Genomic DNA, 26,136 nt, shown 5'->3' with positions numbered 1-26,136 from the left:
TATAGATAATGCTGTATTATCGAACCTCGATCGACAATTTATGAATCTTATTTTATTATTGTCTATTACATATTGGAAATTTGTTTAATTAACATTAAAGCTATACCCATTAACATGAAGGTATATTATATTGTAAACATATATTCCCAATTAATATAATTATATATTATACCCTGATGTATAAGATTATTATATTGATCACTTACCAAAATACAATATAAATCAAAATGATAGTGGTACGAATAATATGCTTTACTAAATAAAATGCTTCATCAAATAAAGAAACATATTGTTTTATTCATGATTCAATATAACTATGGACTAATAAGTCTTATATAATAAATAATAAGGGAACTTATATATAGTTAGCCAAAAATTAGCAATAAAATATAAATTATGAAGTTATAACATTGCCGCATTTAATATATATGAACGAATTAGGTATAAATATTATACTTTATGGAAATATGTGCTATGTGGCCAATTTCATATTAATGGCTAAGCCTCATTTTTGGTTCCATATTTGTGCTTAATTTCAAGATTAAATATACGTGGATGGTACATATATTTAATTAGTATTAAAAAACCAATAAATTCTATCAAATTGTAAAAAATTAAATAAAGTTATAACCCAAAATATGGGTTCCCCAAATGCAACTCTAAACTCAGAACCCACAAAACCGTTATATACAATTTTAATTAAAAAATAATTTAATAACAAAAAATACATATAATATATAAAAAAATGTTAATTAATTTATAATTATATTTTTTAAGTTTTATTTAAAAAATAAAAAGCAATAAAATTACATCAGTACTTATAAAAATACAAAAAAATAATTGATATAAGCATACTTAATAGATATTTTCTTTTATATTTTAATTTTTGTTATTTCGTTTGTTATACTTTTTACTTTGACTTATCTTTTGCCTTTTTTTTATCTTCTTTTATTTTACTTTTTTGTTCTTTTTTTTTTTTACTTTTTTGCTCCTTTTTTGTTTCGCCGTTATTATTATTTCCCAAATTGTTAATCCAATCCACAACTTTTTTTAAAACATCTTCATTTCCTGACTCTAACGTTGTAGAATGATTTAGGTTTTCAACAAGATATATTTCTTTACCAGGAACATCTATTTTATCATGAAATGATTGCGACCCTTTATAATTGCAAATCCCATCATCTGTTGAATGAACTAATAACAAAGGAATATCTCTGGGCATATTTTTCGCATTCTCAAACAATTTCCCCATTGTTTTTATAATTTCATGTAAATATTTATATGTTATTCCTTCATTATATCTAAATTTATCATATTTAAATACATTGTCAATAAATTGAGAAGTTTTATAAGGAAATTCTGCAACTGTTTTTCTATAAGGTGCAAAATGCGACATTAATTTTGTTACAGGTAAATAAATATATTTAAATACAAATGATCCTGGTAGTCCTACTATTTTGAGTCCTAACATTCCGGATAATGATATGCAACCTCTAATATTTAAATTATCTAAATGATTATATTGTCTAACTTGTTTGTTTCCACTAGTACTAGCTATGGAAATGTCACTGGAACAATCAATTGTGCCTCCACTAGTACTAGCTATGGAAATGTCGCTGGAATGAGTTTTTTTACTTATACTATTAACAACCTTGGGGCGAACACTTGGACTATCATTTGTATTAGCACTTCCCCTAGAACTTGTACTAGCACTAGAAGTACCAGGATCATCATTTTTAGAATTCGTAATGCAACGCTTATCCGAAATATGTTTTACAGAATTATCATTAAAAGTATTCATATCACGCATATCACTAATCATATCTTCTACCATAGCATTGCTAATTTCATTAGCATTAGTAGAGTTGTCTAACATGATGTTACATTTTTTATAGTTATTTTCATCTCCAGCATTAATATCATTTTCTTTTTCTTTTCTTAATAATTGTAATATTCTTATAGCAATACTTCCTCCCATCGAATGCCCAATAATATACATAGGAAGTCTTTTTTTTTTAGTTGGTACTATATCATAAGATTCATCATCCGTTTGATTTTCGTTTGAGATTTCATCTTGAATGTAATTCATATAATCTATTACATCATCAACTAAATCATCAAAGCGATCGGCACTTCCTCTTATATTTTTCCATGCTTGTGATTCACCATGCCCTTGCAAATCTAGTGCATATACTGAATAACCATTTTGATTAAATTTTTCAATCCAACTATCTTTATAAATATAGTAATTATTATTGTCTACTACTACGTCTCCATCATTATTTGGCATTTTTATATTTATTCTCATAAAAGTTAATCGAGTATGGGATTTTAGTCCATGTATTAACAATATAATTCCTATAGCATTTTTAACTAGCCACCCATATGTTTTTAAAAGTAAACCATTTTTGTTACAGAACCAACCTATCTTAGGATCTCCATCTAAATTACATGTTGTATTCCTTAAATCATCACTATTCAATTCAATTTCTTCCATCACCAATATTATGGAATATAATAATCCATATTACAACTAGAAAATATATATATTATTTTATACCCAAAATATATGCATATATATATCACTTTTCCTTTTAGTAAGGCATTTTTAATAGTAAATATTTTGTTTTTTGCATACAAAATATATATCTACATACATATATAATTAAAATTTTACTTTCCAAAAATATGTATATAGATTATTAAGACAAACAAATATACCATACTAAATCTTATTATAGCTTTATACAAATTTACATATGCAAGCTATACATACATATTATATTAGTATCAAATAATATTAATAGAATTGCATGTATATTATAATAATATTACAAATCGTAAACAAATTATAAGAAACAAAAAAAATGTATAATTATAGTTCTTCATTTTATTTTCGGATCTTTTTCTAGCATTTCATGCAATCAGATGAAATTTCAATTGATATAATAAAATAAATGCGAATTATTTATATTGTTTATTTTTCGGTAACATTTTTTTTATTTAATTTTCTTAATTCCGGTATTTAAAATATGGTATACGAAAAAAAATATATTTAAAATATATAATTGGTATATATTATTTTTTTATTAATAAATAATGATTTATATAATGCTTTTACTCAGAAAATATAATAAGCAAATGCAATATGCATACATATTTATTTATAAAAGCAATGAAAAAAAACAACAGCAAAAAAAAAAATTTTATTTTTACTTCGATATAAAACAAATATATTTAAGTTGGTATAAATAAAAAAACCATATATATTATTATTTATATAATTTTTTAATTATAACAAGTATAAAATATAATCATTCCATAGAAAGAAATTTTACTAATATATATAATACTTTAGAACTGTTAATGATTTATGGCATTAATTATACATTATAGAAAAATTACAAAAATATTTACATTTTTTTTATTTAAAATAATAAACATTTTATTTACCTTAAAATTATTGTCTATAATTAATAACATAATGCTAAAAGTTATATAATTTTAATCGTAAACTTTACAAACATTTCTAAAAAGTGAATTTTTTCATTTTATGTGTTTATAATTTAGATTATTGTCATAATTGAACCAATATATATACTATCATATTTAGCATACATTAACAAAGTAAAAACGATCCAAAATAGCAGAATTAAAAAAAAAACAAAGTCTATATTTTTAAATATTTTAAAAATGTATATAATATAGTGTTTTTATGGGTTATCTTTCGTAATATTTTAAATCACCAAGACGTGAAAAAACAAATGCTATTAATACATTTTATTATTTAATATTTGTCGATATATTATAAACCCTAAAAACGGTATGTTATATTTTTTCATAAAAATGTACGTTATATAGAATACCCAAAAAATAAACTTCTTAAAAATATATTCACATAATTATATAAAATACATTAAATTATGTTTAAGGAATGTTGTTAATTAAGAACGAAGATAATTAAACACAAAATAGTAAATAAAATGCTTAACAAATGGATTTTCTCTATGCTCTGCATTCTTGATTTTGTTTTGGTTTAATTTGTTATGTTTAATAACATCTGGTTGCCTATGAAAGTTTATTAAATATATATAACCAATAAGATAGTAGTGATATGTGATTCATAGGATCTATATTTAAATAATTATAAAGCATTATTCCATTTCATATGAATTTAACATCAATAAATATTTATGACTTCCATAAAACATTAAAAACTCCTGATAATATGGTGCATAATTTTTATAAATACGGCATTACATATGTTTTCAACTCAAATAATGAGCATTTGAAAGAAAGTAAATAATTGTTTGCAATTTATAGGCAGTTAACGTATTTTTAATGGCATATTGTTTTTGCATAAAAAAGCAGCACTGTTGTTGTTCCCCAGCAGAACACTAAGAGTACCTGTTTATTATATTTTTAATATTTGATATGAAAATATGACGTAAATGAAGATGCTTTATACCATCCCTATTGTTTATGCTGGGAAGCATGATAAAATAAGATCGATTTAGATAATTACATATATATGCATTGTTGCATTTTCTATTTTTTGTTTAATATTATACAACGCTGTTTCTTCAATATATTTTGCATTTTTATATGAATTTCTATATTCTTCTCTTTTTCACTTTTTTAAGTAAGCATGGAATTATTAAAATTATAAATAGCCTTAAATTATTTTAATAATTGAATTTAATAACAAATTTAATATTTTTATCAGGCGAATTTTTACGCTTTAAAAAGCTAACATTAAAAAATATTAAAAATAAGGAACAAAACAATAATTTTTTATTATAGCATTTATCTATAGGAAAATTTTCATCGTTTTTGATTTTTTTACGCGATTTTAGGAATGCCGTGTAATAGAAAACATAATATTCATAACAAGAGAAGTTCAAATTCAAAAAAATAAAAATGTTATATGCATTTGTTGTGGTGTGGGCACATTTTTAAAACTTGCTATATACAAATATGATTGTTGTATAAATAGGTTTATATGTTTTATGAAAAAATGGAGGGTTTAGCAACATTTTTAAAAAAAATTCATCTGTATTACGTCGTATTAATTGCTTATATATAATATATGGAGTAATTGCTTGAACTGTTTGAAGTACTGGAAAATGTAAAAATTTAATATTAAGGAATGTGCTTCCAATATACATTTTTCGTAATTACCAATCATCGAATATTCGATAAAAGACAAAAAAACAGTTACTCCCGAGTATATAAACACATTTTAATATATATATTTTTTTGACGAATCGAACTATTGAATTTTTAATTCGATATGAAGCTCAGAGTTTAGGGTTATATTGAATTATATATACCATAATATGTTCATTTTATGAATATTTTTATTTAACAAAACCTCTTATTTGTACGCTCCATTTTTTTAATTTAAATTATAGTTTCCCCGATAAAACTATAATAAACATTTTATATGTGAAGTTATAATCAGATTCATTTTGAATAATTTGTCTACGCTATAAAATGGGCAGATTAATGCGCATATTTTATAATATTAATGAAACTAATTTTTATATATTTTAATATGCAATTATAAATCGCAAATACCTCAATATAAATCCCGATTCGACAAAGCGACATTATTTATAACGCAATAAAGATTTATGAATGCATTTTTTATAATGTCTAAAAAAATATATATTAATAAAAAATTATATTATAAGAAATTATTTCATTTTCATAAAAATATCACCTTTTTTATTTCATTATTTTATATTGTTAAGATTTTAATTTGTATTAATAAAAATATGTTGCATACTTTTATTTATTTGTCATAAAGATATAATATTAGATTACCATACATCAATATATAATATTTATGGGTAATGCATATATTATATTTTAGAACATTTAAAATGAACATATGTAAGTATATTGAATAATATTTCAAATATATTTTCTTAATAAATTTTTTATTAATTAAAGGAATATGCATTTAAATTATCATAATTTTATACTATTAATGCATATAAACTTAAAGGCTATTTTGTCAAGGGCTAAAAAAGAAATATTGGGTGATATGAATAATAACATCATATAATATATATATGGATACCGATTTTATAAAAAACCACATATTAATTAATTTGCTTGAACTTTATACATTTTTTATTACATATATAGGGTCATAAATCATATTAATAATTTTTTTTTTAATATAAATTAAATTAAAAATATACTCGTATCTAAATTTGTATAAAATACTTTGTAGTAAAAATTATTAAACATATATATTTTTTATAGTTAAATATTGCAAATATTATTACATGCCTTTTCGAAATAGTATTTTTTTTATTTTATTTAGTTATAGATATGTAATACATATCATATTTTTCTCTGGATTTTTAGTTTTTATTTATTATATATGCATACATTATTAACTACGAACCGTTGTTTTTTTCAGTGGTACAACAAACATTTTATGCAGCATATAATTTTTTATATGAAAATAAATACATATAAAAAAATTATAATATATTTTTAGAACGATTAATTTAAATGTTTTACTTCATGTATTTATTTTTTTTATATAATTATAAATTTAATATTATACAAATCCGCATACTAATTACTCTATAATATATATTTTTTTGCTGCTAATATAGTATAATAAAAGAACTACTAATATATAAAATAATTAAACAAATAATACCGCATTCATTAATTTATTAATATTTAATTGATTTAATAATATCATTGCTATATTATAAAAATATATAATATGGTATAACATTTCGTGCCCTGTGCTTCATCCTTTTTAAAATTATATTTATAATTTTTCTAATATTTATGCATTTTTGTATCCTTAATAAAGTATATTATTTTTATGTTTTTGCTTATATTTGATATAAAAATTCATCCACCGGTGTCTTCAAGGTTATATACATATATATATTCCAAATAATAACCCATTTTAATACCATTATTTAGTTATGGCGGCGGCAACACTAGGAAAACCATTTCATGATTTTATAGCTGAGGTGGAAAAATCGCCTGCATTTACTAACAGCCATCATAATTGCGAATTAATATTAGATGATAATGATGAAGCTTTAGGTTTACATAAAATTTTAGAAATTAAGATAAAAGACGATGATAAAGAAAATATAACAGTTGAAATGAATGAAGAAGATAATCAAAGTGAGGCAAACCTAACCGACGACGAAAGTGTTTCAGACGACATTCCTAATGAAAATATCAATCAAGAAATAATAAATTATGTTTATGATAATTTGCTAGCAAAAGAAGTAAACAATGAGAGCTCAACGAATAATTTAGACCCAAATGACAAAGTTGTAAAAAATTTAAGGGCAACTTCAAAAAACGAACAATTAGATGATAATGATAAAAATAAGCCTTCATCTAGCACAACAGTGGAAGAAACTCATGAAGAAAATCCCACTATAATAAAAAAAGCTGAACCCAAACTTTCATTACAAGCCCCCGTTTTAGTTGAAGGGAAATGCTTCATATCAGATAATAGCATTTATTTTGTTTCAGCATTTAATCAAATACTAAAAAATTCATCGATTGTGAGAGTAACATATGAATCACTACTATCAATTAAAAAGGCACTAAAATTGGATATAATTCCTGAATGGTTTAAAATAAAACCAAATGAAAACCAATCATTTGCGTTTACAGCATTATTAGATAAAGATGATACACATGATTCTATATCAAACATGATAGAATATGCAATGGATTCAAAACAAAAACTGGAAACAAATACTGTAACACACGATGAAGCACAAACGACAAATCAAAAGAACAATTTAGATTCAAATGGCATAGATCCCTCTCATGATCTGTCGGAAAACGTTTTAATTACAAAGGATGTTGATGAAATGATATCTATGAGTTTATATCCCGAAGAAATGGCATTATTAGAAGAAAATGAATTTTTTAGTGATTTACATCATGCAATTAGTTTATATGTAAATAAAGATTTTAAAGAAGTTTATAAAAGCATATTTTCGAAAATTCATCCAAGAAATCCATTTTATGATTTTTATCAACGAGTAGATCAACAAGGTGCTGACTATAGCAAATTTGATGTAATACCTGATGATATAAAAGTTCCATCTGCATATTCAATTAATTTAAAATATAATGTAGGATTGGAAAAGGCTAAAAAAAAATTATATGTATCTTTTGCAATACCTTCAAGAGCAGATATTAATGAAAATGTTAAATTATTTTTTTTCGATAATTGTATAATTTTACAAACACAAGTTAACTTTATAACTAATATTCCATTTCTTAAATCTTTTCGCGCCGTCATAACCGCTGTTATACACGATGTCCCTAGTGAAGACGGTAGCGGAAAAAATACTACACAGATAGACATGTTGTATGGCGCATATTTTTTGGACTCCTCATTCTTCAAAAGAGTAATAAAGAAAGCCGTTTTGCCATTATTAAAATTTATTTGTACAAGGTTTAAGACATGCATAAGTGAATGTTTAAGGGACGTGTATAAGGACAAGGCCTTTCGTGAAAAAGGAATCGAAGTTAAAGATATAAACGCTGCTTTTCGAAAGTACTATAATAGTAACGGTCCTAGTAGTAGCAGTCTCCGTAGTATCAGTTCCAGTACTAGCAGTCTCAATAGTATCAATAGCGATACTATTAGTATAGATAGCAATATTAGCGATGCCGGTAATCGTATTACAATTAATGAAAGATCCAGAGATTCTGATGATAAAAATAAGACACTAACTGAATTCAAAAATCAGATAACAAATCCCAAAAATAATAAAATGCTCATAAAAATGAAAAACATTAAAAATATCCTAACCAAATACTTAAGCGAAGCGATGCATATGAATCCCACGGTGACGCCTTCCGACAAAAGTAAGTTAAATATTCCCTTTATTAATATAGTGTATCGAACTACATCATATTTCCCCACTTATATAAACACTCTTTGCTTATTTCTCCCCTTTACAGCCCCCATCTTTTCCGCCAACTCCATAGCAATATTGATGTACATATATATGAACTTTATTCAAAGTCTAAGACATTAATCATAAACAACGAAGAGGATGTGTTGAAATTTCCAACATTTATTCATTTGTTCGATTATTTGATGATACTATAGTATATTTACTTTCCTATTTCATTTTAATAATCATAGTTTTTTGTTTTTTTACGTACCCAAAGTTAATTAATATGGTTATTCAAATAAGACAGCACTACATTGGGAAGAATATATTTGGCTTTCAATATGTTTCATGGATTAAATTCGTGATTTTGTTTCAATTTGATTTTAGTTTATGTGATTTTATAATGTTTATTAATCTATATATATTTATTGAATATTATTATAATAAAAATGAAACTTCAATAAGCATTATATAAATTTTTATAATATTATTATACACACTTAGCACCATTTAAATAAAAAATGGAGAAGTATATATATATATTTATATATACACATTTTATATTATGAAAAAAATATATAGTATTGAAGCTTTTATTAATATGTACCATTAGTATATTGCTGCAATTAATATAATTAAACAATTATAGAAAAGTTTTCTGAAGCAATGTGTTTATTTTTATGTAATTATTACTGAATATGTGTAGAAAACAATTAATGCAACAAAATTTCACAGGAAATTTAGGTAGTCATTTTTTACATTTAAAAAGATACCTTAGTGGCATTTTTTTCAATAAGACATGGCTTTATAAAAAATATGCATTTTTTAAGTTAGTTCATTATGCATGCAACTAATACTATTATTGAAATTGTATAAAATAAAATTATAATTCGAAATTAAATGACCCAATTAAGCATAATCTTTGTATATAATATGAAAATAACATGTGATAATTGTATTAAATGTTACATAATATGTATTTTTAATTGTCGCTATAAACCTAGGTATTTTCTTTATGATAAAAATGTAAAGATAGCATTAAAAATTAAAGGATATTTATGAATTAATCCTAAAATCAATCATCGTTCCCAACTATAATTTACTTAAATAATATATAAGAATACATTTAAACTATTCATTTTTTATTTTATCCAATTGCCAGTCTTATTACAGGTATAATAATATATATAATTACTGTATATATATTTAATCGAATTAAATGCAGCAATACATTTGTACACATTTAGTAGCATATTAGCATATTAATATTGTTACTTCTACTACATCATTGTATTCTACAAAAAACTAATTAATGCCCTCAATGGAAATACTTTAAATTTATGTAGAAACTTTCCTTATTTCATTGTTTTAAAATAAAACATTTTAAAGCATATATATGATTCTCCGTAAAACGAAATACTTGAATTAAATATATTATATTTTATGTATTACAAAAAATGTTAGAAACATAATAATACGTTATAAACAATGTTATATTGACGATTCTTGGTCGATATTTCATGGATCTATATTTTATGGGTATCTATTATATATTGGTAATATGTTTAATTAACAATAAAAATATACCCATTGAGCTGAAGGTATATTATAATGTACCCAAATGCTTCAAATGAATCATCTTATAATTAATACCAAACCTCATATATAATGCTATTATTATAGTTCAATTGGCGTAATATAATTTAAATCAAAATAACGACCCAAATAAAATGTTTCATCAAATAAAGAAATATATTGTGTTATGAATAATTCAATATAGTCCCTGATTAGCAAGTTTTATATAATAGGCAATTATGATATACTAAATATATATTAATATGCACAATATAGACATTTTATTTTAATCATATTAAATCGATATTAGCACTCAATTGTATATGCTGTAACTTATAAAAAAATTGTATATAACCCCTTTCATAATAATGACTATTCCATTTTTTAGTTGGATATTTAGACATCATCTCGAGATTGAACATACCGTGATGGTATATATATTTAATCACCACTTATAGACCAATAATATTATAAATTATAAAAATATTAATAAAAATATAACCCTAATCCAAAGCATAGACTCCATAAAACTAAACTATAACCCACAGTACAGAACCCTAACCCAAAATATGACTTCCCCAAAACCCATTTCTAAGCTTGAATATAAACCATTAATATAGCTTATTATTTTATTAATAAGTGTGTTTAAATTAAGTTTATTTAAAATCGCTGTAAATGCTAACTAAAAATGGGTAATTTTAAAGCCCATTAATATATAATATATATGCACGGAAATAATAACAAATGAGTTTTAAACAAATGCTAAACAAAGACAAATTAATTACATAACGTGATTATATTTTAAATCAAAATATATATAATAATAAAACAAACAATCAACTCAAATCAAATCAAATCAAATCAAATCGAATCAAATCAAATCAAATCGAATCAAATCAAATCAAATCAAATCAAATCGAATCAAATCAAATCTCATTATTCTATAAAACGTAAAAGGTATAATATTTATACCATAAAATATTAAATATATTATATTTAATTATTTAAAAAGTATAATAAAAAATAACAGTAAGAGTGGTAATTTTGATATTTTTTATAATTCAAAGCGATGTTTATTGATTACCCGCCACCTATTAAATATAAAAGGCACGAAAGGTGTAATTACTAATAGGCATAGCACCTCTCCTGATGCTACTATCACAAAAAAGGCTATAGTCCACAGCATCGCCTTTATAATTAAATTTCTTTCTGATTTTGATATTTTATACTTTGAGGCTTCTTTTAATTTACTATAATAATCGCTCGATACATTTTTAAGATATTCAATGCGAAAATTATCATCATCAGCCTCCAAAAAATTATTATTATTTATTATTATTCTTTTATCATGTATCGGCTGTATTGATAATTTTCCAATCTTTTTATTATCAAGCTCTTTTTTTGTTTCATTTAATTCTTTTTGAATTTTATTAATTAATTTTTTCGTTCCCCGATTTATATTATTTAAATTGGGTAACGCATTATTTTCTTTATGCTTCGTCATATGTGAATCTATAATATTTCGAAGACGTATCATTTCTTTGTCATCATCAATGTAGTCACTAAATTGATTTGCTAAACTCAAAGTTGATTCATAAAAATCATATAAATCGAATTGATTGTCTACATCTGCTAATATCCTATTGTTTCTAGAATTTATTATATTCCTTTCAAGGTATACGTTAATCCCGTTTACACCGCATAATTCCTGCAAAGAAATGAAGCATTTATTATATATAATTAATTTTAATTCTTTCCTTAGCATATGCATCACATCAATGCATGAAACAATAATATGAAATTATTGTAAAACAAACAGGTACGAAGATTATAATGAAATATTATTAATAAAAGAAAATAATGTGCAACTTACATTTTTGGCATATCCAAAAGAACAAATAATAATTGAAAAAAGAACAAAATTTAGAATATTGATTCCCATTTATAACTGTACCCATTAAATAAATGAAATAATTATGGTAACTTAACATTTATTAGTTTTTTATTCTAAAATTTATGAATATATTTATTTCATTTATTAATTTTTTCACTTTCTATAGAATTAATTAATATAACCGTTGTAATAAACTTACTACATTGGTTAAAAGAAATAATGGATATAAATGTTATATTATTTCTTTTTTAAAATAAATATTGATTTTTCTCTAAAGAGAGTAAACAATTTTAATATTTTAATTATAAACAAATACATATATATAATAATTTTGCCCTAAAGTATATTTTTTGCAAATTTGTTACACAAATAGTCTTTTAATATAATTTACAATATGTTGTATATTTAGTGATACGGTTTTAATATTTTATAAGCTTACATTTTTTGTATTATTGTTTACGTGTGACCAAATTAATAAATATCAACCAAAATAATAAAATATTAGATACCCACATTTTTTTATATGAATAAATACAAACATATAATGAAAACATAAACAAAGCATTGTTGCTATTTACAATTAAATGGGTTTTTATTTATTATATTTTATTGTTATATTTCTTCAACTTTAAACATTACTTAATAATATTTTATTTACCACTTTTTTGTAAAAATATTTTTTTTTCACAAATTGTCATGTAATCATTTTATTTATATATCTATGAGTACACACACCAAATATATTATTTCTGTTAAATAGTATAAAATATTCACATTTTCAAATACAATTCAACCAAATAATCAAATTACAATATTAAATCGAAAAAAAAAAATATATATCGAACCAATATATTGAAAGATATTCCAATTTATTATTATATGAAATCAAAAAGGAGTACACCAATAAGAAACACTTTATTTTGTCGTATTCATTTAGCAGGTGGCAAGGCATCTTTTTTATTTAAATAATACAATATTTAATTTTTATAAATAATAATAAAGACAAAGAAATATTGTAATTCAGTTACAATAGAGAATTTCATCATATAAAAAATTTATTTTATGTTTTATTATAAAATATGAAGCAGAGCCTTAACATGGCTCCCACTTATAAAAACTAATTATATTAGTAGACAAATTTACTATTTAGTATTCTTTAAATTTATACATATCTTAAATTCGTTTCCAAATATAAGTTAATTAAATTTATAATTCTAAAGAATAGTTCTTTCTTTTATAAACAAAAAAATTAACAAAAAAAATAAATTAATAAATGGTGCAGGACCAGCCTGCACAAGTTTGTTTATATTTTATAATGGAAAATTTTACCTATAAACGAAATTTATATGTTTTTTAGTCTGTTTTTTTTGAGTAGATGAATTTATAATTATTTGCATATGCCTTTTTCCTCCAATTGAATTTATAACTTTGTTCATGCTTTTTTTTCTTCAATTCCTTTCTCCATCCAGATGACAAATACTAACATAAAATTATGAAAAATATATAAATTTTTTAGTGATGAAATATTTTGAAAATTGCATACTTCATAATTCTCTTTTATTTATCTTATACATAATAGCTAAAGTAATTGGATTAAAAGAACTATAATTGAAATTCCAATTTGTTTGTATTATTTTAATACATATATATCTCTTATTTCTATTGTTCCATGTATTTTAATGCGATTCTAAAAACGGACGGTCCAATATTTAAAAGTGCTCCTAGTGTACTTTGCGTTTCGAGGGTTCGTGCCCCATTATCTGAACTTCCTAGTACACGTTTTTAACTGTTTTTCCCATCATCAGAAGTGTCTGGTCTTATTTTATTATTTGACTCGCCTGCTAATGTGTTGTGATAAATTATCCTTTTGTAAAGATGGCGGAGTTTGCGACAATGGCTGTGGCTGTTCTAATCCATTTTAACAAATTGCTCATTATATACTATATTATCTTTATTTTCTGATTAACCACCCTAAGATTCTGTTTTTGTCATCCGCATTTTCCTGTGAATCCAAATTCCCAGAATTATATTTAAAAGTCTCTTTTATTTCTTCTATATTTGGAAGTTCGGAAAACGTATTATTTTGGGATTTTTTTTATAATAATCCTTTCTGAAATCATCATAAACATATTTCAGCATATCATATAAATAAATATATGGGTTATCACTGGTATCATCGTCTATAAATATATTAAAATTCTTGCTTTATATATTTTAAAATGGCTGCCATAGAATGTTTTGAAGTGAAAAATTTCATAATCTCATTAAATACTAATTTTTTATATTTGCATATTCACTATTAACACCATTATTGTCCAATAATTGTGACCTCAAAAGATCCAAAATAAAATAACCGGAAAAATATTTTTCATTTTTATTATTATTTTATTAACACAAAAAATATTAATAGTTATATAATGCTATGTTTATATGCTAATTTTAAACAATTCATAAAAACTTTAATGCTTGTATGATAGCAATGCTTATCTGTTAAATTCAAAGAGGTTTAGCCTAAATTATTTGGAATACGAGAGCAAATAAAAAAAATATAAATACATTTATATATTGTTATTCATAGCTATAATTTAGTAACTTACACATAAATTACCCATGTATGAGAATTACAATTATTTATTTCGTTATTATTCTTCCTGATGGTGGCATATTATTGCACACACAACGACAAAACCAACGCATTCAATAGGGATACCTTAAATAAATTTAGAATATTTCTACTTTTTATTTTTTTAAATAAATTAATTAAAGTATATATTAATTTCTCATAAGGGCACATATTAAAATATGGATTTGTGAATTCATATGTGCATAATAACAAAAAGGTGTAAATTTAAACAAATTTATAGATAATACAGTTTTATAAGATTGGAATACATATATAATTATGTTGTACGAATCAAGCACCATTTCAGTACATGTCATTATGACATTATCCTTTTTAATTTATAAATAGTAGAGTAATCACCCTATTTAAATACCTGTTTTTTATTATTATAAAATTTACTAAGAATAAAATATACTTATATATTATCATTTTAACCAATTTAAAATATAAGTTATATATACGCCAAAATACGATTCTTAAAAAAATTTGTATTGTGAATCCATTATTATACTTTTATGATAAAATAAAAGGATATAAAGTATTCCTATTTCATAATCCCATTTTAACAAGAATTAAAATGTTTAAATTTCTAAAACTGTACAATATAACTAAAATTCCCATTATTTTTATCCATATATCATGATACATTTTGTTATTAATAATATATAATAATTAATTACAAAATATAATGATTACCATTTCATGTGATTTATATAAGTTATTACTATTAACAAAAAATACCATTAAAAATATATATAAATATTATAATTTATTAATATTTATTAATATTTACACGCACACACGCACCAAATGCAACTATTATATTTATGAAAACAAATTTCGCTATGATTCCTTCATATTAATTTTTATCTCCCTTTTTTATGTTACAACTTTCAAGTTAAATAATGATACTTCATATCCATATATTATTTTTGTAAATTATTATATTTAATAAATATTCAAACAAATAAATATTTTAAAATATAAAAATTAAATAAAAAAAGAGCACACCACCAGAGCCTAAATCTGTTGCAAAAATTTGTTTTTATATATTTATAAAAAAAAAAATGAGAGCATAATAATTTCATTTCAATTTTTTTATTTTCACACATTAAATATTCATTTCTTTATTAGCCATAATCGATTATGTTTATATATTTTTTTTAATTCACATTTATAAATTATTTGTTTATTACACACACAAATGCTTTTTTATTATTTATAAATTAGGACAATGTAATTATAAGAAATACCATTAAAAGGAGGAATTATAAATAAAAAATGTCACCACTACATAGGGAATAAACATATATATAATGTAAATAATTTTTTTTGTTCTAAAATATATGCCATATTTTAATGATGAAAAAAATTATTTATATTACAACCACTTATATTATTCTGTTTATTTCATCTGGTAATAATAGAGATATTTAGCTAATAATTACAATTTTTATATTATGCATATTTTATTTAACATAATTTATATAATTCTGTATACTTCTATATTAACACACATCATAATTTTTCAACATTTATATGCAGAGATAATATGTGGCCAACTATTTGGGGAAAATACATCGAAACATGGTAAACAGTTAAACGATTTTAATCCAAACCATAATTTTAAAAAATGGGGTTTTAATAAATCCCATTCATCAAATGAAGAGCAAGATAATAATCAACATGATGCCTCTAATGATGAAAACAATGGGGAATTCGATTCGATAAATATCGAATCCTTTGAAAATAAAGATAATGCTCAAAATACGCAATACCCATTATATAATGAACCCAAAAATAAAAAATATTTGGCTTCTTTAAAAAATGTTAGCCATGGAAATGAACAGGCAAATAAAAAAGTAACTATAGCTAAAAATTTGTCTATCCCAAACTTTAATGTACCCGAATTTGATTCCAGTCTTTTTAATGTAACAGATATTATATATGGTGCCAATATCGTAAATGAAAATATATCATTTGTTTATGTGAAACTACGAACTTTAGAAGAACTTCGAGATATATTATATAAATCTTATAGAGATAAATACAATGAATTAAAAGATGTAATAGGTGATCCTGAAAAAATAAAGAACGAAATAAATGAAATATTTAAAAAGCATCAATCCCCAAGAGACAAGGTAATAAATGAAATGACCAATTTGCATAATCCTCTTTATAATTTTTATAATAAACCTTCAATGGATAATTATAAATTATATACATCATCTCAAAAAAAATATGTAAAAGACTTAATTTCAGCACTTAAAAAAGTAGAATCCCAAATAGAAAAATATATTTTATCTATGTCAAATACATATGAAAATTTAGGTATAAATAAGCCTGAAGAATTAAAAGAAATTATTAAAAAATATACTAATGATACAATAGATCACAATAAGAAAATATTAGGTTCTATAAAGGATCGATCATTTCTCGATGACAACAAAACAATTCCATTTATAGAATTTTTAATTGATACTTTAAATTCTGAAAAAAAATTACAAACTATTAAAAATAAACTAATATTTTTACTAAATCAATTTAAGGATCTTCGAGAAAGATATTTCTGGCATCGTCTAGTATGTAATAATATTCTTAAATTTCTTAATAGTTATAAGGCATATAAAGTTCCACATTTATCTAAGGAATATTTTGATCATTTTAGAACAGTAACAAGCAAACTTTCTATTATCATTTATAATAATGAGCGTTTAAGTTCTTTAGAAAAATTAGATAATTACCTAAAAGAAGTGTTATTTCAAATTTTTAAAATGCTAGGAAAACTATTAATAGACACTCCTGATCCACAGAACAATCTAAAATTTAAAGATGATATTTATGAATTTGATACCTCCACACCCAAATCTAAATTCACATTATTAAAAAATAAATTTGTTGAAATATTTAAAAATGAGTGGGAATTTAATAATAACAAAACCATTGAAGGAGATGACAGTATAAATAATAATATGATATTAATTTCAAATTATATGGACAAATTTAAAATTTTGATAGATTCTATGGAAAGTTCTCAAAAAAACGGTTTTGAAGAAAAAAACAAAGTTCTTGATGAAATATCCAATAAATTAGATAAAAATACTTATGAAGAAAGAAAAGAAGGATTTACGTCGTCTTTAGAATTGGCAAAACAATGGGAAACAAAAAAAACAGAAATATTAACGAAATTAAATAAAGAAAATGATGAAACAGTTCAATTGGAAAAGAAAATTAACGAATTATTTAAAAATTGCTCAGATATAATTGCTGAAAGAAAATATGTGGAAGACTTAAAATTAGAATTAAACAAAAAAATAAAAGGAATGTCTGACAAAAAAGAATATATTAAAAAGGCAATTGATCTAGACAAGGAAATAAAAGAGAAGGTCGTATATATTGAAGAATTATCTAAGCAATCACCATATAAAATTGACAAATATATAGAACAAAAAGATACAATATGTAACATTATAAAATCAGAGTTTGACCAGATCTACGTAGGTGATACTAATAAACTTTACACTGAGTTATCTTCCATAGTTGAAGAAAACGCCATTGATAGTACAGAAGACAAAACACAACTTGAAGCTTTAACATCAAAAATAAATGATAAATATAACAATATTCAAAGCATGGGAATTAATACAGATACATCACATTTAAATATTGTAAACGATAACAAAAATACACTCTTAAAAACCATTTTGGAAAGTAAAAAATACATATATGATGAGATTAACAATGAGCTAAATAAAATGTTAGACAATTTTAAAAATAAAGAAACAAATTTATTAAGTAATATAAGTGATTATTCTAAGCATAATGGCGAATTAAGTAATTATAAAACTGCCATTTCAAAAATCAGGAATAAATATAATGAGAAAGTTAATATAGACAATATACAGGAAGAAGAAACAAGGGAAATCTATGAAAAATCCAAAGAGTATATGACAAAAATATCGACTAACGAAGATGAAATATTAAAAAATATCAATGAAGTGAAGTGTATGAAAACCAAATTCTTAGATAAAGTAAATGCATATATTAATTTTGACAATAAATATAAAGAAAATGTCGACTCAGAACACAATAAATTTATTACATTAACAGATAAAATAGACACAGAAGTTTCGAGAAATGAATTGAGTAAATATGGACAGAAACTTGATGATAGTAAAGCTTTAATTGATCAAACTAACAAATACATTGAAGAGGAATATCAAAATATTAATACCCTTAAGAAGGCAAATGAATATATAAAAGTATGTGAAAATACAACTGAATTAATAAAAATTTTTCGCAATAAGCACAGTGAATTAAGTGAAATTTTAAATAAAAATATTGAAACAATAAAAGATACTACTTCAATAAAAAAATCATATACAGATAATTTTTTAAACACATTAACAAATAAAAAAAACGAATTCGATAAAATATTCATAGATGCATCTCTAAATGATTACGAACAAACTAACAATAAATTGGAACAATATTTTAATAGTTTAATAGAAAACTTAGGAAAAAATCCAGAAAACACACAACTTCAACAATTTAATGAAAAAGAAAAAGCTGTTGATGATATTAAGCAAAAAAATGAACATATGGATAAAAATATTTCAAATATAGAAAAAGCAATTTATACTTCCATTCATAATATTAATGAAGAAATAGAAAATGAAATTGGAAAAAATATAGAATTGCTAAATACCCAAGTACTTGAAAAGGTAACAGCAAACGCAACCAATTTGAATCAAATCAAGGAAAAATTAAAACTTTATAATTTTGATGATTTTGGGGAAGAAGGAAATATAAAATATGCTGATGAAATTACCAAAATTAAAGATGATATTGAGACCTTAAACAAAAAAATCGATGAAAAGATAGAGACATTAACGGAAATAAAAAAAAAGTCAGAGGGCTATATTGACGAAATAAAAACACAAATAGACAAGTCAGAAAATGCAGCAGATAAAACCATATATAATGATGATCCAAAGGAAATTGATAAAAAAATAAAAAACATAGTAGCAAAAATAGATAAAAAAAAAAATATACATGAGGATATAAATAAATTATTAAATAAAATATCAGAAATTGAAAGCGATAAAACCGCATTAGATAAAGTAAAGGATATAAATGTATCATATGGAAAAAGTTTAAGCACCCTATTTTTGGAAAAAATTAGCGAAGAAGAGAAAAAGTCTAAAGATATGACAAAATCAATTGAAACTTATATCGAAAATCTTGATAATATAAAAAATAAATCAAATGAAATACAAATAGAAATGGGTATAAACGGGGAAGCTCTTAAAATACTACATGATGAAGACAAAAAATATCACAATATTAATAAGGAGAATGAAAAATATTTTTTAGATATTCATGAAAAATCTTTAAAGCTAAAAAATGATATCTCGGGGACATCAAATATAAATGATATTAAAAAGGAGCTACAGTTGAATGTTGCAAATGCCCAAAACCATAATGATGAAATTAATCATTATTTAAAAAAGATTTCAAATATATATAACATTTTAAAATCAAATAGTATTCAAAATATTGTTGACAAAGTAATAGAATATACTAACAAAATTGAGGAAAATAATAAAAATATAAAAAATGAATTAGACAAAACACAAACTCTAGTTAATACCCTTAATAACAAATTAGATTTAAAAGCATGTAAATCGAAATTGGAGTCAACTATTGACGATAAAGATATTGATGATTGCATAAATAAAATTACAGACTTAAAAAATTTTATGTTAAACGAAGAAGATAATTTAAACACTTGTTATAAAAATTCTGAAGGGTATAATAAAATTGCATTATTAAATTTTAAAAATATAGAAATGACAGATATTCAATCTCAATACATAATAGCAACTAAAAGCGATCTTGACACTCATAATCATGATTATAATATTGATAAATTAAAGGAGCATAAGGATAAATCTATAACTTATAAAAATGAAATTGATAATAATATAAAAACATTAGAAGAAAATAAGAAATCATTTGAGCAATATAAACAAGAAACCACTGTACTTTTAAATAAATATTCGGCATTAGCATTAAAAAATAAGTTTGATAAAACAAAAAAAGATTCTGAATTCATAATAAAGGAAATAAAAGATGCACACAATAATTGTATTTCTCAAGCGGAAAAATATGAACAAAAAATGAGCATAATAAAAAACGAACAGGTTCGTATTGACGACAGCAATGCTAATAATGATAAATCCAACAAAGCAATTATAGGTATTCAAGCATCCTTGGAAAAATTCGAAACTAGATTATTAAAAATAAATGAAATTAGAAAAAAATCAAATGACTGTTTAAAAGAGACCGAAAACATAGAGAAGCAAATATCAAGCTTATCCATAAATAGCCAAGATACCGAATTAAAAAATAACGAAATTAAATTAGACAACTTTAAGAAAATTTTATCATCTCTCAAAGACAAAAAAAAACATATTGAAGACCAAGCAAAAGAATTAAATGAAGTCAATTCTCAAATTGAAAATATAGAAAGCGATGTAAACAAGTATAAAAAAGATTATGAAATTGGAATTATAGAAAAAATATATGAAATCTTTAAAGTAAATAAAGATCAAATTGAATCAACAAAAGAGTTAATAAACCCAACAATACAAAATATAATATCTTCTTTTAACACTAATGATTTAGAAGGTATTGATACTAATGCAAACTTGGAAAAATATAATACAGAAATGAATGATATATATGAAGAATTTAATAAATCATATAATATAATGAAAAATTGTTTAGAAACTGTTTCAAAAGAACCCATAGAATATGATCTAATTAAAAATACACGAATTATCGCACAAAATGAACTCTTAAAAAATATAGAAAGCAAAGAAAAAGCTAAGTCATACTTAGATGATGCAAAAGTAAATGAATTTGATAGAATCGCTACATATTTTCACAACCAATTAAATGCTTTGAATGATAAGTTCAATAACGAATATTTAAAAATTAACGAAGGCTTTGATAATATTTCAAAATATATTGATAATGTTAAAAACTCAACAGATGAAAATTTATTACTAGACATACTGAATCAAACAAAACAGGAATATTCGAATATTATCAGGAAAACATATTATAGTTATAAATATGAGGCAGAAAACATATTCATAAATATTTCTAAATTAGCAAATTCTTTAAATATTCAAATACAAAACAGCTCAGGAATAAACTTATTTAGGAACACTAATATAGGCATATTGTCTTACTTAGATTCCAATACAGAAGATACACTAACATTTATTCCATCGTCACTAAATAAATTAGAAACATATACAAAAATACACAATTCTTACAATGCTCTTCTTAATATATTTAAAAAAAGTCAAGATCTACATAAAAAAGAACACCACACATTGAATCTCATGTTCGAAAATAGACGTTTATATGAAAAAGTACATGTGGCCAATGAATTAAAAGGCATATTAAGTGATATAATATATAAAAAAGAAAATATATTAAATGATGTTAAACTTGTTTTGGGTAAATCTAACGAACTAAACCAAATACTGCTTAATTATCAAAATTATGATACTATTTTAGAACCATCGAAGTATGACCAAATAAAAACAAAAATCGATAATTATGAACAGGAAAAAGATAATCTTGGAATAAATTTTAATGTAACAACTGTGGAAGAAAAATTGGATAGTATCATTAAATCTATCGAAGAATTAGGAAATAATTATGATTCTTCAGAGGAAAATACTAATCTTTTACAATATAAAAAAAAACAAAATGACCTAACTAAAGCATTTAATACTGAAATAAAAACCACTGAAGATAAAGTAATAGAAAAAAATAATTTAATTGATAAATTAATAGAGATGAGAAAGGACTGCTTACTTTTTATGAATACAACATTAGTAGAAACTTTTAAAAATAAATCAACTGATTATTCGGAATTTATAACGTCTGCAACTAAATTTTCAAAAGAATTTTTAAAATACATTGATGACACTTCTAATTTTTTAAATGATGATATAGATGCATTGCAAACCAAATATAATTTAAATCTAACAAGCAAACACGTAATAAGTAAATATGCAGATGCAACTAATGATAATAACGATTTAATAGAAAAGGAAAAGGAAGCTACTCAAGCAATCAACAATTTGACCAAGTTATTCTCAATAGATTTACAAAATGTTGATGATAATACATTATACAATAATAATTTACAAATGATTTATTTCGATTCTGAAGCTCAAAAATCAATCGAACACATAAGACAACTTTATAAAAAAATGCAGACCTTTAAATTATCAAGTATAGACCATATTAATGAAAAATATTTTGATATATCCAAATTATTCGATAATATTATACAATCACAGAAAAATAAATTAACGGAAAATCTAAATAACTTAAAGGAAATTGAACAATATATTTCTGATGAAAAAAATAATTTCCTTCATATACGAAAAGAATCTATAAATCCTAATTTCAATACACTTAAAGAGATACATAATAATATTATTGCTCGTGAATCCCAAATACATGAAATCGAAAATATTAGTAGCAAAGAAAATGATAATATAACCTTATATGTGGATTCAATTACCAAATTAATGGAAAAAATAGAAAATATCTTAAATTATGTTACATCTCATGAAAATGATCATAATATAACCAACCAAGATATTCAAGACAATGATGAAAATCACGTGTCAAAAGTTAAAGATAATTTAAAAAATACTATCCAATCATTTCAACAAATTCAAGAGGAAATAAATGAAACAAAAACACAATTTTATGATAATGATACCATAAATGATATTAAAACTACCATATCACAAAATATAAATGATGTAAAAACACATTTTTCTAAAGATTTAACTATAGAAAGCGAACTCACGCATATACAATATAATTTGTCAGATATTAAAAATGCATCTTACGAAAGTCAAAGTAATCAAATAGCTAATTATGCTAATACTATACAAAATTATATCGAAGAACAAAATAAAAAAATTGGAAATAATACAAACATCAATGAAATAGACAATACAATAAAACAAATCATAAATTATAATAATGAATCGGAAACCAAATTAGAGCAGATTTCAAATCATCGAAAACATGTTTCATCAATAACCACAGATATTATTAACCTTCTTACTTCAATTAAATCTGAGTATAACTATAATAATACCTTATTTAATGATGCAATAAAGCATGAAGAAGATAGCCATAATTTAATTTATGATTTAAATAAGAGCCGAAATATACTTAACAATTTAATACGTCAAAATAAAAAGACTATAGAAAAATTAGGATATAAAAAGGAGAACATTCAGAATCGTAATAATTTGCATACTATTAATAGACAACAAGAAATAAAGGAGAAAAAACATGCTAGTAATACACACCAGAATGATACTAATGATGTAAAATATAAAACTCAGAACTCCTCAGACTCAGATCAAGATAATACCTCCAAACCAAGAAACATAATAAGTTATATGAAGTATGCCGGTGTAGTTGCGCTTGGCTTTGTAACAGGGTATGTAATTAATAAATTCAGAAAAAAAAATGAAACGAATGAAACAAAAGAAACAGATTTAGAAGAAACTGAGAATGTTTATGATACCATGAAAAGTAGATATTATAAAAGGGGTGAAGAAATTGCAGAAATAAATATGAATGAAGATTGATTATTTAATTAAAAATCAAAGTAACAAAAACTCATTGCTTTTCATTTTCAAAATGCATGAATTTTCATATATATTCTGAATTATAATTAATTATAAAATGTTTGCATCTTCGAGTTAAAATTATAATAAATTTACAACTAAAAATTGTAAAAAATATCTTTATGCACATTTTTCATATTTAATACAACCATTTTTATTTTTTAAGTATTTTTTTTGTTTACATATATAATTGTCAGCTATTGAATGTTACATGTGCGAATATATTTACAAATTTATAATGCCAAATTAGTATTTCTAAGGGTCATTATATACAAAATAAAATCACTGTCTTAAAAAATGTGTCGCCATGTTTATTCAAATATTTGCAATCTCTTATTTTTTTAGTTTTTTTTTGTTTTTTTTAATTTTAACTAGTATTTATAAATACCATTTAATGCTATATAAAACATGTTTTATAATTCACATCAATTTTTAAAAAAATATGTATCAATACTGCTAACAATTCACAACTTTTACTTCTTAGGAATTGTGTTAGCAAAATATTTAGTAAAATTGATGTTAAAATTAGTGAAAAAAATTACAAAAAATGTGACTCATTATAATAAAAATTTCTCATTTTATCATATTATTGTTATGATGAATAAGCAATATTATGGCAGTATAATATTGTTATAGCTGTAGCAACTATGTATAGCATAATATAATTATCGGCTTAAATTAAATTCGTTTAATATTTAAATATATAAAAGATATATTTTATACTCAAATAAAGAATTATCAGCAAAATGAAAAAATAAATGGAAAGCAATATAAAGCTGCTATTTTTATATAATTGTTGATATATATATCGATAATTATAGTTACATTAAAAATATATATTATCTAGTATATATTAAAATAATATATTTTTTCATATTATCTTTCTACCTGGATATTTTATTTTTTTAAGTCTTGGCTTACTATTATATAAAATCAATATAAATTTATTTATTAATGTACAAATATATAATATATGCAGAATTGTTCTATATGTACATGCATATGTTGTATATATAAACTCCATAAATAACGAAGTATTAATAAATTTTAGTTTAATTAAATAAAAAAATCGTATATTCATAATTTGATATATTAAAATATTATATATATAATATAATTAAAAATATTTGTTTTTAGATATTATAATATTAGAAATTATGAATAATAATATTTTTTGGTAATTCATTATTTATGAAAATATCGGCTGTTGATGTTGCCTTGTAATCAGCCATTTAAATAAAAAATATACAAAATTATTGTTTAAATGATTATCCGTTTTTTATACTTTTTTATAGTTTTTCATAAATATTTTTGTTCCGATTTTAAATATCCTTATACAACTTTTGGGGGGGTTGCTTTAAAAAAATATTAAAT

General features: G+C 22.7%; 4 protein-coding genes across 4 annotated transcripts; 2 read left to right on the top strand and 2 right to left on the bottom strand.

The window, feature by feature from the left end:
* Positions 1 to 910: 910 nt before the first annotated feature.
* On the bottom strand, positions 911 to 2,497 carry PCHAS_0319000 (lysophospholipase, putative; the record flags this gene model as incomplete). The annotated part of the gene is made up of 1 exon (XM_016800020.1): positions 911 to 2,497. One exon carries the CDS (start codon positions 2,495 to 2,497, stop codon positions 911 to 913), a length of 1,587 nt encoding a protein of 528 aa, XP_016652919.1.
* A 4,468-nt stretch (positions 2,498 to 6,965) lies between these two features.
* On the top strand, positions 6,966 to 9,062 carry PCHAS_0318900 (conserved Plasmodium protein, unknown function; the record flags this gene model as incomplete). Its single annotated transcript, XM_016800014.1, has 2 exons — positions 6,966 to 8,889; positions 8,986 to 9,062. The coding sequence occupies 2 exons, from the start codon at positions 6,966 to 6,968 to the stop codon at positions 9,060 to 9,062; spliced, it is 2,001 nt and encodes a 666-aa protein (XP_016652918.1).
* A 2,488-nt stretch (positions 9,063 to 11,550) lies between these two features.
* PCHAS_0318800 (fam-b protein) lies at positions 11,551 to 12,438 on the bottom strand (the record flags this gene model as incomplete). The annotated part of the gene is made up of 2 exons (XM_016800007.1): positions 11,551 to 12,204; positions 12,370 to 12,438. 2 exons carry the CDS (start codon positions 12,436 to 12,438, stop codon positions 11,551 to 11,553), a joined length of 723 nt encoding a protein of 240 aa, XP_016652917.1.
* Positions 12,439 to 16,372: 3,934 nt separating this feature from the next.
* On the top strand, positions 16,373 to 24,723 carry PCHAS_0318700 (reticulocyte binding protein, putative; the record flags this gene model as incomplete). The annotated part of the gene is made up of 2 exons (XM_016799998.1): positions 16,373 to 16,430; positions 16,559 to 24,723. The coding sequence occupies 2 exons, from the start codon at positions 16,373 to 16,375 to the stop codon at positions 24,721 to 24,723; spliced, it is 8,223 nt and encodes a 2,740-aa protein (XP_016652916.1).
* Between the last annotated feature and the right edge of the window lie 1,413 nt (positions 24,724 to 26,136).

This window comes from Plasmodium chabaudi (genome assembly GCF_900002335.3).
Source record: "Plasmodium chabaudi chabaudi strain AS genome assembly, chromosome: 3".
NCBI lineage: Eukaryota > Apicomplexa > Aconoidasida > Haemosporida > Plasmodiidae > Plasmodium > Plasmodium chabaudi.
The sequence above is the reverse complement of the archived record's forward strand: the minus strand, read 5'-3'. Positions and strand labels throughout refer to the sequence as shown.